The following is a 16,235-nucleotide window of genomic DNA, read 5'->3' as shown; positions in this document are numbered from 1 at the left end:
ACCTAAGCACTTGATACATCAGGCCGGTGCTTGATGAGAAAACATCAGAGAAACCCAAATTGAAGGACATTCTCCAGAATACCTGGCCAGTACTCCTCAAAACTGTCAAGGTCTTGGGAAACTAAGAAAGACTAAGAAACTGTCACAGATGAAAGAAGAGTAAAGAGACATAGCAACTAAATGCAACCTGGTACCCAGGACTAGATCCTGAAGCAGAAGTTCCTTAGTGAAAAGAGTGGTGAAATTGAATGATGTCTACAGTTTAGTTAATAGTAACGGAACAAATGTTGGTTTATTAGTTTTGACAAAGGTACCATTGTAATAGGAAAGGATAATCTTAGCAGAAATTGAGTGAGGAGTATACAGGAATTCTCTATTATCTTTGCAACATTTCTTTATACCTAAAATTATTACAAAGAAAGTATAGTTGAAAAAAGTTTACAACAGGAAAAATGTGACAAGTGAAAATAGCAGTGTATGAAATTGCATGTATAAATTTATTTGTATAAAAATACATACTTCAGTATGTTTAGGTAGATATTGATTAGGGGTGTATGTGGAGATATATGTGCAATCAGTTCTCATTATTCACTATAATTCTATAGAGTCACCACAAACACTGAATTAGTGAATACCAAATATTCTTAAGGGGAATACAGACAGCATCCTTCAAGCCTCTAATAACAACATTTTGTTAAAAAACACCTTATTTATTATCTATTGTCAATTCATTAACATTGAATTTATGTCCAGCAACACTGACTTACATCTAAATAAAGCTTATCTAATACACATATTTTCACAGGTTTCTAGTGCTTAGGAACATTAGAGAGCACTTCAGCACTATACTTCGGGACCATTTTCAATACCAAAATCACCAAGAAAAAGCACAAAGACACAAAAATTGTGACACTAAGTACAGCTCGAAAAGGATACTTGTTTGCAGTATGAGAGCTGGAACCGGAAGGCTGAGTGTCACCTTGTTCAACCTTAGCTCAGAACATGTATGTTAGGTGGCTCAATTTTTCATCACTCTGCGTTCTGTAAATGACTGAAAAATCACTATGAGTATTGATTTGAAGCTTACAAATAAATTTTAGCATGCAGGTGAATTCACAAATATGAAATCCATTAATAATAAGGATCAACTGTATACTGTGTGTGTGTGTGTGTGTGTGTGTGTGTGTGTGTGTATGGATGTATATGTATACATATACTTCCATGTACAGTCATGCAGTTGCTTAACAACTGGGATACTTTCTGAGAAATGTGTCTTTAGGCAGTTTCATTGTTACATGAACATCAGAGTGTATTTACATGAACTTAGATGGTTTGATTAGTTTACTACACACCTAGGCTATATGGTATAACCTGTGGCTCATAGGCTAAAAACATGTACAGCATGTTATTGTATTGAATACTATAGGCAATGGCAACAGAGTGGTGTAAGAATTTGTGTATGTAAACATAGAGAAGATATAGTAAAAATACAGTGTAAAAGATAAAAAATGGTGTTCTGTATAGGGCACTTCCCATGAATGGAGCTTGCAGGACTGAAGTTGCTCTGGGTGGGTCAGTGAGTGAGTGAGTGGTGAGTGAACGTGAGGGCCTAGGACATTACTGTGCACTGCTGTAGACTTTAGAAACACTATAGTTAGGTTACACTAAACTTATAAGAAAAATTTTTCTTCAGTAATAAATTAGCCTTAGCTTACTGTGAGCTTTTTACTTTATAAACTTAAAAAGTTTTATCTTTTTGACTTTTGTAACACTTAGCTTAAAAAACAAACACATTGTACAACTATACAAAAATATTTTTTCTTTATATCATTCTATAAGCATTAAAAAAAAATTTTTTTTTCACTTTTTAAACTTTTTTGTTAAAAACGACCACACAAACATACACATTAGCTGAGGCCTACACACCCAGGGTCAGGATCATCAGACATCGCTAGGAGACCGGAGGTTTTCGGCTCCATTATGATCCTATGGGGCCACCATTGCATATGCTGTTCTCTGAATTGTTGTTATGCAGCACATGACTATATATATGGAAGTGTACTGGAGTGTTGTATTGTGATTGACATTTTCTGTTTGTTTCAATGTTATAAAAGCAGCCATTTTTGGAACAGAGTTAAATATTCAGTCTTGATGATAGTAGTGTCGCATAGATGCAGCTTGGAGAAATAAACCCACTCCTGACATTTCCTACTAAAGAATATCCCATGTATTACCTCACCTATTTATCTAATATAACCATATCTTGATTTTATTATTTCTGTTCATATTGTACTAGCTGTATATTTTCATAGATTTGTTTGTCTAAAAATGCTTTAATCAACTTTTAGTCTGTGAGGCTATTGTGAAATGTCATTTCTAGAATGAGAAGGGAATTTCATGTGACTGAATCCAACAGATTTCTAATCATGCGGTGTTTTGGTTTCTTTATTCCTTTCACACGTCCAGTCCAATTCAAGAGAAAAGCCCAGAACAGGCCTTGTTGTCTCACATGTATTCAGCATCCTTACTTCATCTGAGCCAGCCTGCTGCAGGTGGGGTACTTACCTGTGAGGCAGAGTTGGGCGTTGATGCTTGCAGACTCACAGACACTGATGCTGCCATTGCAGAAGATCCACCAGATGCTATTGCTGGGCTCCAAGCAGAATGGATGCAGATGAGTTCACTTGGGACTGCTGATGCTCCAAGTACGAACACTCACTCTTTGTTATGCCCTTGAATCAGGACAGGAGCATGGGGAAAGCTGTCCCATGAAAGAAACCCACAGTGGGACTTGAATGTCACTGAGTAGAACAGATGTCAGTGAGTTCAGACGAAACTTGCATAATGCATCACAATGGAGTAACAGTAGCATACTTGAAGGGCAAATCAATCTTAATTTTAGAAGATATCAAAATAACTACTGTTGGAAGAGGGAATTAGAATTTGACAGCCTACTACGTGCCAGGCTTTTAATCTAATACTATTATATTTTACATTTTACAGAAGTAAACTGAGGCTGAAGGTTAAAGAGACACCCCCCCCACCCCCTTGTTACACATAAACAGTCTGGCATAGTGGTTAAGAGCACAGAGTCTGGAGATGGACTGACTATGTTCTCATCCTAGCTCCCTCACCTAAGTAGTCACGTGATCTTGACCAAGATCATTTCAATTTTCCATATCCCTCTTTTCTGTAGAGTTGAGCTGATGCTAGTACCTACCTTAGAGGCTTATTGTAAGAACCAAGTAAATTAATAAAGCACTGAGAACAGTGTTCTGCATGTGCTTAGCGCTGAGTGAGTGTTAACCATGTTGGATTAGTATTTGATAACTGCCACTAATATAATTTTTTGTAACATTCCAGGTTGGAGAGAAAGCTTTTTCTTACTTTTAGAAATTATTTCTCTTTTGTGGACCCAAAGTATATCTCATATATGCAAATTGCACATAGGTAGTATAAGTTTTGTGGATATAAGTGGAAAAGAAATTAAATAATATGTGTCTATCTGAGCACATTAGAAGTAACTAATGTCCACATCTGCCCTTAAGACATGTATCCCTAATTGTGTTAAAGATAGAATCTAGCCGTTCCAGTTGAGTGGAGCAAATGCACCTAGAGTTGATTCCCTTTGTCACAACTAAATATTGATCCAAATTTGTAGATCTAAAATGGCAAATAATAAACTGTGCAGAGCTACCAATTTTGACTTTTAAAAATAGTTCTTTTTTATTTTGAATTAATGCTCTTAAAAGTATAAGGCTTTGAAAGCTTACTTAGTAAATATCTCTACTCACTTTGTCTATAATTTATTTGGTAAAGTTCTTGAGTACTCAATTCATGTTCCTTTTTTTTTTTTTTTTTTTTTTTCTCATTCCTTTAAGACTTCATTGTTGGGAACCCATGGGATGATAAGCTGATTTTCAAACTTTTATCTGGGCTTTCTAAACCAGTGAGTTCCTATCCAAATACTTTTGAATGGCAATGTAAACTTCCAGCCATCAAGCCCAAGACTGAATTTCAATTGGGTAAGAATTATTTGGATAATATAACTTTAAATTCTTGTTTCTCTATGAGAAGTTGATGGTAACGTGTGTGTGTGTGTGTGTGTGTGTGTGTGTGTGTGTGTGTGTGTGATTCTCCTATTTGCCCCCCAAACTCCAATAGGGAGTTGTATCTGTAATACTAAACTGATCATTTTGTTAAGCCATGATTGTAGGATTGTGCTTGCTGTTGGGACTATAACTCCTATAACTCATAGAGGGCAATTTGCCAATATCTATTAAAATTAAAAATGCATTTACTTTTAAAGCCAGCTATCCACTTTTAAGGATTTCCTATAGATATTATTATATACTTCTATAGTAAAATACTATAGTAACATTGGCAACAGAACAAGAAAGCTCACTCTGTACTGATAGGGAATGAGCTCCAAAACATACCATACTGTTAAAAGGGCAGAGCCGTATGTATTATATGCCACAATTAAAACAGTTAGCTGTAGGTGGGAGTGGGAAACAATGGTAGCAAGACTTCACAATATTCCCTTTTAAGTTTTTTAATGAATAGACTTTATTTTTAAGAGAAGTTTTAAGCTTACAGAAAAATTCAGCATAAAGTACATATTCCTACCTCCCCATATATACACACACAGATTTTCGTGTTACTAACATCTTGCATGAGTGTGGTACATTTGTTAAAATTAAGCCAATGTTGATGCATTATTAATTGAAGTGCTAGTTTACATTAGGGTTCACTCTTTGGGTTGTATATCCTGTGGGGTTTTTGACGAATGTAGTACAGTGACATGTATCCATCATTACAGTATCATACAGAATCATTTCCTCACCCTAAAAATCCCCTGTGCCTCACCTATTCATCCCTTCCTCCTTGTCCCCCAACGCCTGGCAACCACTGATTGTTTTGCTGTCTGTGTAGTTTTGCCTTTTCCATAATGTCATATAGTTGGAGTCATATAGTATATAGCCTGTTCAACTGGCATCTTTTACTTAGCAATATGCATTTAAGGTTCCCTTGTGTCATTTCATGATTCGATAGCTTTTTTTTTTTTAATCACTGAATAATGTTTAGTGCATGAATGTACCACACCGTTAAACCTTTCCACTCATCTAAGGAAAGAGATCTTGATTACTTCCAAGTTTTGGCAATTATGATGAATAAAGTTGCTGTAAACATCTGTGTGCAAGTTTTTGTGTGGACATAAGTTTTCAACTCATAATTTGGGTAAATACCAAGGAGTGTAATTGCAGGGTTATATGATGAGAGTATGTTTACTTTTGTAAGAAACTTCCAAAGTGGCTGTACCATTTAGCATTCCCACCAACAGTGAATGAGAATTCCTGTTCCCCAGTCTTGCCCTCATTAGGTGGTTGTCAGCGTTTTGGGTTTTAGCCATTCTGATACGTGAACAGTGATATCTCAATCTTGTTTGAAGTTTCAATTACCTGAAGACATACTGTGTTGAATATTTTTTCATATGCTTATTTGCCATCAGTATATCTTCAGTGAGATGTCTATGCAGATCTTTTGTCCATTTTCTAATTGGTTGGTTGGTTTCTTATCATTGCCTTGTTCCTGATCTTAGGGGGAAAGCATCTACATAGTTTATTACCTATAAGTATGATTTTAGCTGTAGGTTTTTTGTAAATGTTCTTTGTCAAGTTAAGAAAGTATCTCTCTATTCCTAGTTTGCTGAGAGGGTTTTTTTTAAATCATAAGTGGGTGTTGGATTTTGTTTATCGTGCTCCTTTCAATATTTTCTGCATTTATTGATATGATTATATGATTCTTTGTTGATGTGATGGATTTCATTAATTGAAATTAATTAATTAAGTGTTGAACTAGCCTTGTATACCTGGGATAAATTGCACTTGGTTGTTATAGTGTATAATTCTTTTTATACATTGTTGGATTGGATTTACTATAATTCTTTTTACACATTGTTGGATTGGATTTACTAATATTTTGCTGAAGATGTTTGTATCCGTGTTCATGAGAGGTACTGGTCTATAGTATTCCTTTCTTGTAGTATCTTTATCTGGTCTTGGTGTCAGGGAAATGCTGGCCCCTTAGAGCCCCTTAGGATGAGATAGGAAGTATTCCCTCTGCTTCTTTCATCTGCGAGAGATTGTTGAGAATGGATATAATTTGTTCCTCAAATGTTTGACAGAATTCACTAGTGAATCATCTGAGCCTAGTGCTTCCCGTTTTGGAAGGTTATCAATTACTGATTCCATTTCTTTAACAGATATAGGACTGTTCAGATTATCTATTTCTCTTTTGTGGGCTTTGGTAGATTGCGTCTTTCAAGGAATTTGTTCATTTCATCTCAATTCTCATTTGTGGATATGGCATTCCACTATTGATTTCTACTGTAATGTTTATTTCTTTTATTCTGCTTACTTTAGTTTTAATTTGCTCTTTTTTCTAGTTTCTTAAGGTAGAATCTCATTGATTTTTAGATCTTCTTTTCTAATATATGTATTTAGTGCTACAAATTTTCCTTTACTGCGTCCCACAAATTTTGGTAAATTGTATTTCCATTTTCATTTGGTTCAAAATATTTTTAAATTTCTCTTGAGACTTCTTTGACCAATGTGGTATTCAGAAGTATGTTTAATCTCCAAGTATTTGGGAGACTTTACCTTTCATACTGTGTATGATTTCTGTTCTTTTAAATTTGGTAAAATGTTTTATGGCCCAGAATGTTGTCTATTTTGGTGAATATTCCATGTGAGCTTGAGAAGAATGTATATTCTGCTGTTATTCAATGAAGTATTCCATAAATGTCAATTAGATCCAATTGATTGATGCTACCATTCAGTTCAACCATGTTTTTACTGCTGATTTCCTGCCTGCTTTATCTGCCCCTTCCCGTCCCTCCCTGTCCCGCCCCTCCCCTCCCCTCCCCTTCTTTTCTTTCTTTGTTGAAATAGGGTATCACTCTGTCATCCAGACTGGGGTGCAGTGGCACAATCTTGGCTCACTGCAACCTCAAAATCCTGGATTCAAGCAATCCTTTGGCCCCAGCTTCCTGAGTAGTTAGGACTACAGTCATGCACCACAACATGCAGCTTTTTTTTTTTTTTTTTTTTTTTTGGTAGAGATAGGGTTCTCGCTATGTTGCCCAGGTCTCGAGCTTCTGACCTCAATCAATCTTTCTGTCTTGGCCTCCCAAAGTTCTGGGATTACAGGTGTGAGCCACCACACCCAGTTGATCTGTCCATTTCTGATGGAAGGGTGTTGAAGTCTCCAACTATAATAGTGAATTCATCTTTTTCTCCTTGTAGTTCTGTTAGTTTTCGGTAACTTTTGACTCACATATTTTGACACTCTCTTGTTAGGCTTATACACATTATGTCTTCTTGGAGAATTAATCCCTTTAACATTATATAATGCAGGCCAGGCACAGTTACTCACACCTGTAATCCAGCACTTTGGGAGCCAAGGCAATAGGATCAGCTGAGGCCAGGAGTTTGAGACAAGTCTGGACAATGCATTGAGGCCTTGTCTCTACAAATATTTTTTTTAAAAAATTAACCAGGCATGGCAACACGTGCCTGTAAGTCCCAGCTACTTGGGAGGCTGAGGCTGGAGGATCACTTATGCAGAGGAGTTCAGATTAGCCAGGGAACATAGCAAGACCTTGTCTTACACACACACACACACACACACACACACACGTAACGCCATTTTCTATGCTGATAATTGTTTTGCTCTGAAGTCTGCTCTGTCAGAAATGAATATAGCTATTATTACATTTTCTTTTATTAGTGTTAGCATGGTATGTCTTTTTCTATCCCTTTACTTTTTTTTTTTTTTTTGAGAAGGAGTCTCGCTCTATCACCCAGGCTGGAGTGTAGTGCCGTAGTACTGTGATCTTGGCTCATTGCAACCTCCGCCTCCCAGGTTCAAGTGATTTTCCTGTCTCAGCCTCCTGAGTAGCTGGGACTACAGGCGCACACCACCACGCCCAGCTAATTTTTGTATTTTTTTTGGAGACAGGGTTTCACCATATTGGTCAGGCTGGTCTCAAATTCCTGACCTCAGGTGATCCGCCTTCCTTGGCCTCCCAAAGTGCTGAGATTACAAGTGTGAGCCACCGCACCTGGGCTTATCCCTTTACTTTTCATCTGTCTTGGTATTTAAAGTATGTCTTTGTTTTGATTGGTATATTTAGACCACTGATATTTAAAGTGATTATTGATATAATTGGATTGTCACTATATTTGTTTTCTACTCCTTGCCCTTGTTCTTTGTTTCTTTGTCTGCTATTCTTTTTCTTCCTTCTCTGATTTTGAGTTATTTCATAATTCCATTTTGTCTCCTCTCAGTGTATTAATTATACTTCTTTTAAAATTTTTTTAAGTGGTTAACCTAGTGTTTGCAATATACATCACAACTAATCTTTTTTGCTTGTGTAAGAAAATTTTTATTCTTCACATTTGAAGGATAATTTTACTGGATACAGAATTCTAGATTGGTGGATTCCAAATTTCTAAGTACTTTAGATATTTCACTCCACCTCTTCTTGCTTGCATGGTTTCTGAGAAGTCCTGTGTAATTCTTATCTTTGCTCCTCTATAGGTAAGATGGTTTTGTCTTGCTTCTTTCAATATTTTCTCTGTGTCTTTTTCTGCAGTTTGAATATGATATGCCTAGATGTTGATTTTTCAGTATTTATCCTGCTTGGTGCTCTCTAAGCTGATCTGTGGTTTGGTGTCTATCATTAATTTTGGAAAATTCTCTGCTATTATTACTTCAATTTTTTTTTTTTTTTTTTTTTTTTGAGACGGGGTTTTGCTCTTTTTTGCCCAGGCTACAGTGCAGTGGCACAATCTTGGTGCACTGCAACCTCCGCCTCCAGGGTTTAAGCAATTCTACTGCCTCAGCTTCCCGAGTAGCTGGGACTACAGATGCCCACCACCATACCCGGCTAATTTTTTGTATTTTTTGTAGAGATGGGGTTTCATCATGTTGGCCTTGAACTCCTGACCTCAAGTGATCCGCCCATCATGGCCTCCCAAAGTGCTGGGATTACAGGTGTGAGCCGCTGCACCCGGCCTCAGATATTTTTGTCTGTTCCTTTCTCCCTTCTTCCTTCTGGTATTCCCATTCTACATCTGTTATACATTTTGTAGTTGTCCCACATTCCTTAAATACTCTATTCTATCTATTTCTTTCTATTTTTTTTTTTTTTTTTTTTTTTTGCATTTCAGTTTTGGAAGTTTTTATTGGCCTATCTTCAAGCTCACTGATTCTTTTCCCTGCCATGTATAGTCTATTGGTGAGTCAATGAAAGGCATTCTTTATTTCTGTTACAGTGGGTTTTTATTTCTAGCACCTTTTTTTGCTTCTCAGTTTCTCTCTGCCTGTATTACCCATTTCTTCTTGCACACTGTCTACTTTTTTCATTAGAACCCTTAGCATGTCAATTAGAATTTAAAAAAAAATTTCTAGTGTGGGCCTGGCATGGTAGCTCATTCCTATAATCCCACCACTTTGGGAGGCTGAGGTAGGATGATCACTTGAGCCCAGGAGTTTGAGGCTGTAGTGAGCTATGTTCATGCTACTGCACTCTAGCCTGGGTGACAGAGTGAGAACCTATCTCTAAAAACACAAACAACAAAATCCTAGTCTGATAATTCTAAAATCTCTGCCATATGTGTGTCTGTTTCTGATGCTTACTCTGGCTCTTCAGGCTGTGATTTTTGTCTTTTACTATGCCTTGTGAGTTTTTGTTAAGAGCCAGACCTAATATATGAGCTAAAAGGAAATGGGATTAAGTAGACCTTTAGTGTGAGCTTTCATGCTTAATCTGCCTATGGGTTAGGCTGTGTTTACTGTTTGCTGTCACTACATAAGAGGCTATAATTGCCCTATGTGTCCTTATTTTTTTGTTTCCCCTGTTGTCTTTGGGTTTCCCTACGGACTTTTTAAATAAGGTCTGAGATGTGCAGTTCTTTACATTATAACTCCCCCAGTACTGGTTCCAGCAGTGGTTTCTGTTCCTGGGCTTCTAGTTTGGCAAGCTGTGATTCTCTGTGTCCACTTGTCTGTCTCTCTAATTTTGGAGGAAGCAGATTGTCCTTTGACCTCAGTTCTCTAATGGATCTCAGAAGCGTCGTTGATTTTCAGCCATTTGGCTTACTGTGAGGGTGGAGTGATGACTCCAAGCTCCTCATATGCTGGACCAGGAACCAGAAATCTACTACTTTACATCTGATTTTGAACATGTGAATTCTTGTTTTTAATTTAATTTAAAAATCTACTAGTAAGTCTAGGTGTGTTAGCTCACTCCTGTAATCCCAACACTTTGGGAGGCCAAGGCAGGAGGATCACTTGAAGCCAGGAATTTGAGACAAGCCTGGGCAACATGGTAAGACCCCATCTCTACAAAAAATTTAAGAATTAGCTGGGCATGGTGGTGCACGCCTGTGGTCCTGGCTTCTCAGGAGCCTGAGGTGGGAGGATCACTTGGGCCCAGGAGGTCAAAGCTGGAGTGAGCTATTACCTTGCCACAGCAACCCAGACTGGGCAACAGCAACACCCTGTCTCTAAAGAACAAACAAAAAACTACTACAAATTCACCTCTGTGGTCTTTCCCCCAAAATCCAGTAACTCCAAAGTAACCACAAGAAATGTATCAAACAAACCCAATTTGAGGGCCATTCTACAACATACCTGACTAGTACTCTTTGGAACTGTCAAGGTCATCAAAAACAAGGAACATCTGAGAAACTGTCACAGCCCAGAAGTGGCTAAGTGGACATGATAACTAAACATAAAGTATCCTAGAACACAGGCAAAAACTAGTGAAAGTGAGTAAGATGTAGAGCTTAGTTAATAGGAGCATACTACTTTGGTTGATTGATTATTTGTGACAAATATACCATGGTTATGTAAGAGTTAACAACTGCAGACAGTGGATGCGAAGTATACAGAAAACTCTATGTCTTTGTAACTTCTTTGTAAATTGAAAACTATTTAAAATAAAAGGCGTACATAAATTAAAATTTTCAATTACCTTCTAAGGTTCTAAGCTGGTCTATGTCCATCACCTTCTTGGAGAAGGAGCCTTTGCCCAGGTGTACGAAGCTACCCAGGGAGATCTGAATGATGCTAAAAATAAACAGAAATTTGTTTTAAAGGTAAATGACCTGAGTTGTCTTTTGTATGATATAGAAATGAATTTTAGAACTTGAGTTTGCCAATAAATTTTTTTTCTTTAAGATAGTGGTGTTTTTATTTATATCTATAGTTGGCAATTAAAAAACAAAAACTACAAAAGATTTAGAATTTTTTTCCCACTAAAATTGTCTTGCAGCAAGCCCCACATTGCAGCAACAGTTCATAGCTTGTCATCACTATCAACACCACATCTTTTATTGGGATAGAGGTTGCTTTATTGCTATCATTTTTCAGAATACGAGATTGGATATGAATTTCACATACCTGTTTTGCAGGTCCAAAAGCCTGCCAACCCCTGGGAATTCTACATTGGGACCCAGTTGATGGAAAGACTAAAGCCATCTATGCAGCACATGTTTATGAAGTTCTATTCTGCCCACTTATTCCAGAATGGCAGTGTATTAGTAGGAGAGCTCTACAGCTATGGAACATTATTAGTAAGTATTCATTTTTATGATGAGCACATGAATTTAAAATGGATTTTTGGCTTGTACCTTGCACGTACTTTTGTGGTTGGGGCTTTTGTGGAGTGGTGGGCAGGGGCAAAGCTCTCAATTTGAAATTTTATTAATCTTGTGCAACTAACTCAGGATTCCACTTTCCATTGTTCCTAGAATGCCATTAACCTCTATAAAAATACCCCTGAAAAAGTGATGCCTCAAGGTCTTGTCATCTCTTTTGCTATGAGAATGCTTTACATGATTGAGCAAGTGCATGACTGTGAAATCATTCATGGAGACATTAAACCAGACAATTTCATACTTGGAAACGGGCAAGTGTTATGCTTTTAACAGGGTTCTTCTCTTCCTATTTCCATAGCAGCCTTTCATCATTTGTGCTCATGCAGCCTGGCTTTGTTTGTGTTTAATATAGATTTTTGGAACAGGATGATGAAGATGATTTATCTGCTGGCTTGGCACTGATTGACCTGGGTCAGAGTATAGATATGAAACTTTTTCCAAAAGGAACTATATTCACAGCAAAGTGTGAAACATCTGGTTTTCAGTGTGTTGAGATGCTCAGCAACAAACCATGGAACTACCAGGTATAAAACTAAAGTGAGGGACTTGGAAATATTTTTCTGTGTTGCGCTTATCAGATTTTCAAAATGAATTTGGGGATCTAGGTAGTTTGAGGTGGTCTTTTGAGGAGCAGTTGAAGGAGAGATGAGCCTAAGGCCAACGTGGCAGGGATAGAATTCTATTCCTGAAGAATACTCTGCTTTCTTATTAGTCCATTATAGATCCTGTTATCAGGAAAGGGGAGCAGATATATTCTGTGAGTTTGATCATAGGGAAGAGTATTTAATGATTAGTGAACCCTTCAGAAAGGAAGTCATGCAGCAAAGAGACAGCCTGGTTTATTGAGATCAAGGTAGGCCAGCCCAATTTCCTAAATCAGGGATAACAGGGAGACCTGCATGCCCACTCCAGGCAGAGTTGAGCACATGTTGGATATACCTGGGATGCTCTCAGGCAGGATGGTGGGTTTGACTGTAATAGATGGTACAGCCAGATTCCTAACTGGCCAGATCAAGAAATGGATCATTATTATTCTAATGGAAGACTGCTGAATTTTCAACCAACTAGAATATTAGATGACCAGGGAGGAGAATGCTAATTGGGATAAATGAAATATTTTGAACCTGGGTTTAACAAAACCAACTGCCAAGTTCCCTGGTGAGAGCTATGTCTTTCCAGGAGCCCATGGTAAAAGGGGCAAAGATTTGGTGGGGGTGGGGAGGGGTCTTGTTTCTGGTATGTTGTCACTGCTAGTGAGGCCTTAGGAGATGGTCATCTTCTATCCTGTGGATGTGGATGGGGCTGGAGTGTTCTTTTCAATTATGAACATATCACACAACAAGAGGCCATGGGGGCGAGTTAGAGAACTACAACCAGAGTCCCAGGGGAGTGAGCTGGGAGGACTTCCAAGCTGTCTGTGTGGAAGAGGGCTTAGAGTGTTGTGTTTGTCCTCTGTGTGACAGAATGAAGGACTTGAGAGGGACATGGTAGCTCAGGAGGGCAGAGCTTTTCAAGAGACTGGAAGCCTGTGGCAAAGCCTAGATATTCAGTAAGACATGTTAGTGGGGCGATTGAACAAATGCCTTCCAAAATGTTTTAAAAGTAAAATCCTGTGAGTATTTAACTTGCTGCCTAAGTTAGACAGGCATCTTGATATAGTCATGTGTAAATTACTATTTAAGTCATATATACCTCTATCTTCTTCATAGATCGATTACTTTGGGGTTGCTGCAACAGTATATTGCATGCTCTTTGGCACTTACATGAAAGTGAAAAATGAAGGAGGAGAGTGTAAGCCTGAAGGTCTTTTTAGAAGGTGAGTATTAGCGTTGGTGCTGTAGTGAAAAGAGAATCACTAAAGTAGAATGTTGGGTTCCATCTGGCAAAAAAAAAAGGATCTCTGCCACCGCATGGAAATCCTATGCCTTGGGCAATATGGTGACAGGACAGTCCTGGGCACTGGGCACAGGGAGCAAGCTGCATAGCTTTACCACTTCTCTCTCCCCACTGGGGCAGCTGATGTCCTCACTGAAGGCTCCTGGCCAAATGGTTGACATCCTGTACACACGCAAATGTTTCCACCCCTAATCACCTAATGTCACTGGACCTCAGGTTTTCACTTGTTTTTTCTTTTCTTTTTTTTTTGGTCTATGGAAATACTGATCCTATTTTTGTCAGATATTTGTAAGAAGCGAAGGAAATAGTGTATGTGAAAGTGCTTCATAAATTATAAAGTAATATGAATAGCTCTCTCTCACAGGACAGTCCTAGCCCTGTGTTTCTTGGGCTTCTCAAAGATTTTTTTTAATCTATAAATCACAGTGAAAATTCATGATTAGGCAAGAGCTCTTCCTGTCAACATGGATGGCTCTCCTAACACAATGTGTGAACAAACTGTTGGAATGTTTTGTTTAAGCTGAGTATTTGGTACCTGCATATTCATTATATCACTTATACTTTCTTTTTTGAGGCATAAAAACATGCAGAAAAGTACACTCATCTTAAGTGTACAGCCTAATGGACTTTTACATATGTTTATATCTTCTTGAGAAAACGTAAGAGTAGGAACCTCATCTGTGAACCTCATCTCCCCCAGCCCCCACAAAAAAAAAGAAAAATGGCAATAATTTTATGAAATGTCATATACTGTACATAAGTAAGGTTAGGTTCAGGCCCTGGAGGAAAGCTTATAACAACTATTCTTTATTCTGCATAATGAGCCCTCATGTTTAGTAAATACTTTATTCCATCTTTGGCTCAAAATTGAAGGAACAGATAGTTTCATCTCTGACCACCAGTGTGAAGAAGAGCTGGAAGTTAACCCTCAGCAGGCCTGATGGCATTTCCTGTGTGGAGCCCAATTCCTTTGCATTCTACTTTCTCTCCAACACCTTATCTCCATGTTCTGGAGTTTCTGCAGTTAATTTTAACAATTATAGTAGTTGGAACTCTTAACTCTGAGCTCTCTCCTGGGCAGTCCAGCCTGTCTACTTGCTCCTGGTGCATATGCAGTTAGGCTTGACAGAAGCATTTGTCCAGATTATCCAATTCTGGTAGTATTGTATGTACGGCTAGCCAGAAGCAGATAGTTTGGGTTTTTATTTAAAGGGAGAGAGAGAAAATTTTTTGACTTGCAGTATTGCTAAAAGATTACTTATCTTATTTTTTGGAACAAGATGTATAAGACAGTTAATTGGGTCTTTAATCTCTCTCATGTATAATAGATATAGTGTTTCCATACTTGCTGCATTGTATTGTGTTTAGGTGAGAGTTGTTATACTAAACTGTCCAAGCCTGTGGAAGTCAGATGCAGGAGTGGGGTTATCCTGCATATTGAAGGCTACATTTTAGCCATTATTTATGCTTTGTCTTTTTCAGGCTTCCTCATTTGGATATGTGGAATGAATTTTTTCATGTTATGTTGAATATTCCAGATTGTCATCATCTTCCATCTTTGGATTTGTTAAGGCAAAAGCTGAAGAAGGTATTTCAACAACACTATCCTAACAAGATTAGGGCCCTACGTAATAGGCTAATTGTACTGCTCTTAGAATGTAAGCGTTCACGAAAATAAAATTTGGATATAGACAGTCCTTAAAAACCACACTGTAAATATGAATCTGCTCACTTTAAACCTGTTTTTTTTCATTTATTGTTTATGTAAATGTTTGTTAAAAATAAATCCCACGGAATATTTCCATGTAACTTAGTTGTTATAAATATTTCAACAAAATATACAACCCCATAAGGTCCCTATATAGCAGGCTGATTGGGCTGCTTCTGGGATGCAAGCATTTGTGAGAATAATTCAGACATGAGCATTCTCTAGAAATCACTTTTTAAACACTGACCTGTTTAAGCCAAAAAAGGGCCAAGACAGCTATTTTCCAAATTTGAAGTTTGGTGTCTGTGTAAACACACACACACACACACACACACACACACACACACACACACACACGCTTCCCTAACATTTCCAAGGGACTTCAAGTTTTTATGAATAAAGCTTGCCTGTCCTTTATTGTACCTGTTCTTCATTGCTTTCTACGAAATACAAATCCTAAGCCTGTTTATTTTTTAAAAGTACCAAAGGAAAATCTCCGATCTTAAAGTCTTTCTTATAAGCTATATAGATCATTAACTAACCATCTCTAAAATTATAGCAGACAACTTGGCATTTGTTGACTTTCAGAGCTGGAAGGGCCTTCTAGCCTGGACTGACCTTCCTTCCTCCATCCCTCCTTCCCTTGTTCCCTTAGCATTACAATGAAAACAAATCCCAGGTTATGCACAGTTCAGGACAGAGTGAATTGCTTCCTCCTACCATTATCAGCCATCGTGTTGCCCATTCCAGAGGCAATCACACCCCATTTTTTATGAATCTTTCCAAAAAGAATGTAATGCGTATTTCTATATACTGTATTTTTGAAGCAACTAGCATAATTCTGCTTTTTTTACTTAATGTGTGGCAACAGAGAATATAACTACATATGGAATGACCTCATG

At 37.8% G+C, this 16,235-nt stretch overlaps 1 protein-coding gene across 1 annotated transcript in view; it reads left to right on the top strand.

Moving 5' to 3' along the window:
* BUB1 (BUB1 mitotic checkpoint serine/threonine kinase) overlaps positions 1 to 15,434 on the top strand; it is a 41,142-nt gene extending 25,708 nt beyond the window's left edge. Inside the window, exons 18-25 of the mRNA XM_515685.8 lie at positions 2,467 to 2,705; positions 3,882 to 4,025; positions 11,053 to 11,168; positions 11,484 to 11,645; positions 11,823 to 11,980; positions 12,082 to 12,253; positions 13,439 to 13,545; positions 15,108 to 15,434. Coding sequence (XP_515685.4) covers positions 2,467 to 2,705; positions 3,882 to 4,025; positions 11,053 to 11,168; positions 11,484 to 11,645; positions 11,823 to 11,980; positions 12,082 to 12,253; positions 13,439 to 13,545; positions 15,108 to 15,303 — 1,294 coding nt within the window. The 3' untranslated portion in view covers positions 15,304 to 15,434. The remainder of the gene's footprint in view (positions 1 to 2,466; positions 2,706 to 3,881; positions 4,026 to 11,052; positions 11,169 to 11,483; positions 11,646 to 11,822; positions 11,981 to 12,081; positions 12,254 to 13,438; positions 13,546 to 15,107) is intronic.
* Positions 15,435 to 16,235: the final 801 nt, after the last annotated feature.

The sequence above is a fragment of the Pan troglodytes genome, chromosome 12, assembly GCF_028858775.2.
Source record: "Pan troglodytes isolate AG18354 chromosome 12, NHGRI_mPanTro3-v2.0_pri, whole genome shotgun sequence".
NCBI lineage: Eukaryota > Metazoa > Chordata > Mammalia > Primates > Hominidae > Pan > Pan troglodytes.
Note: the sequence above shows the minus strand (reverse complement) of the source record. Positions and strands in the feature narration are given on the sequence as shown.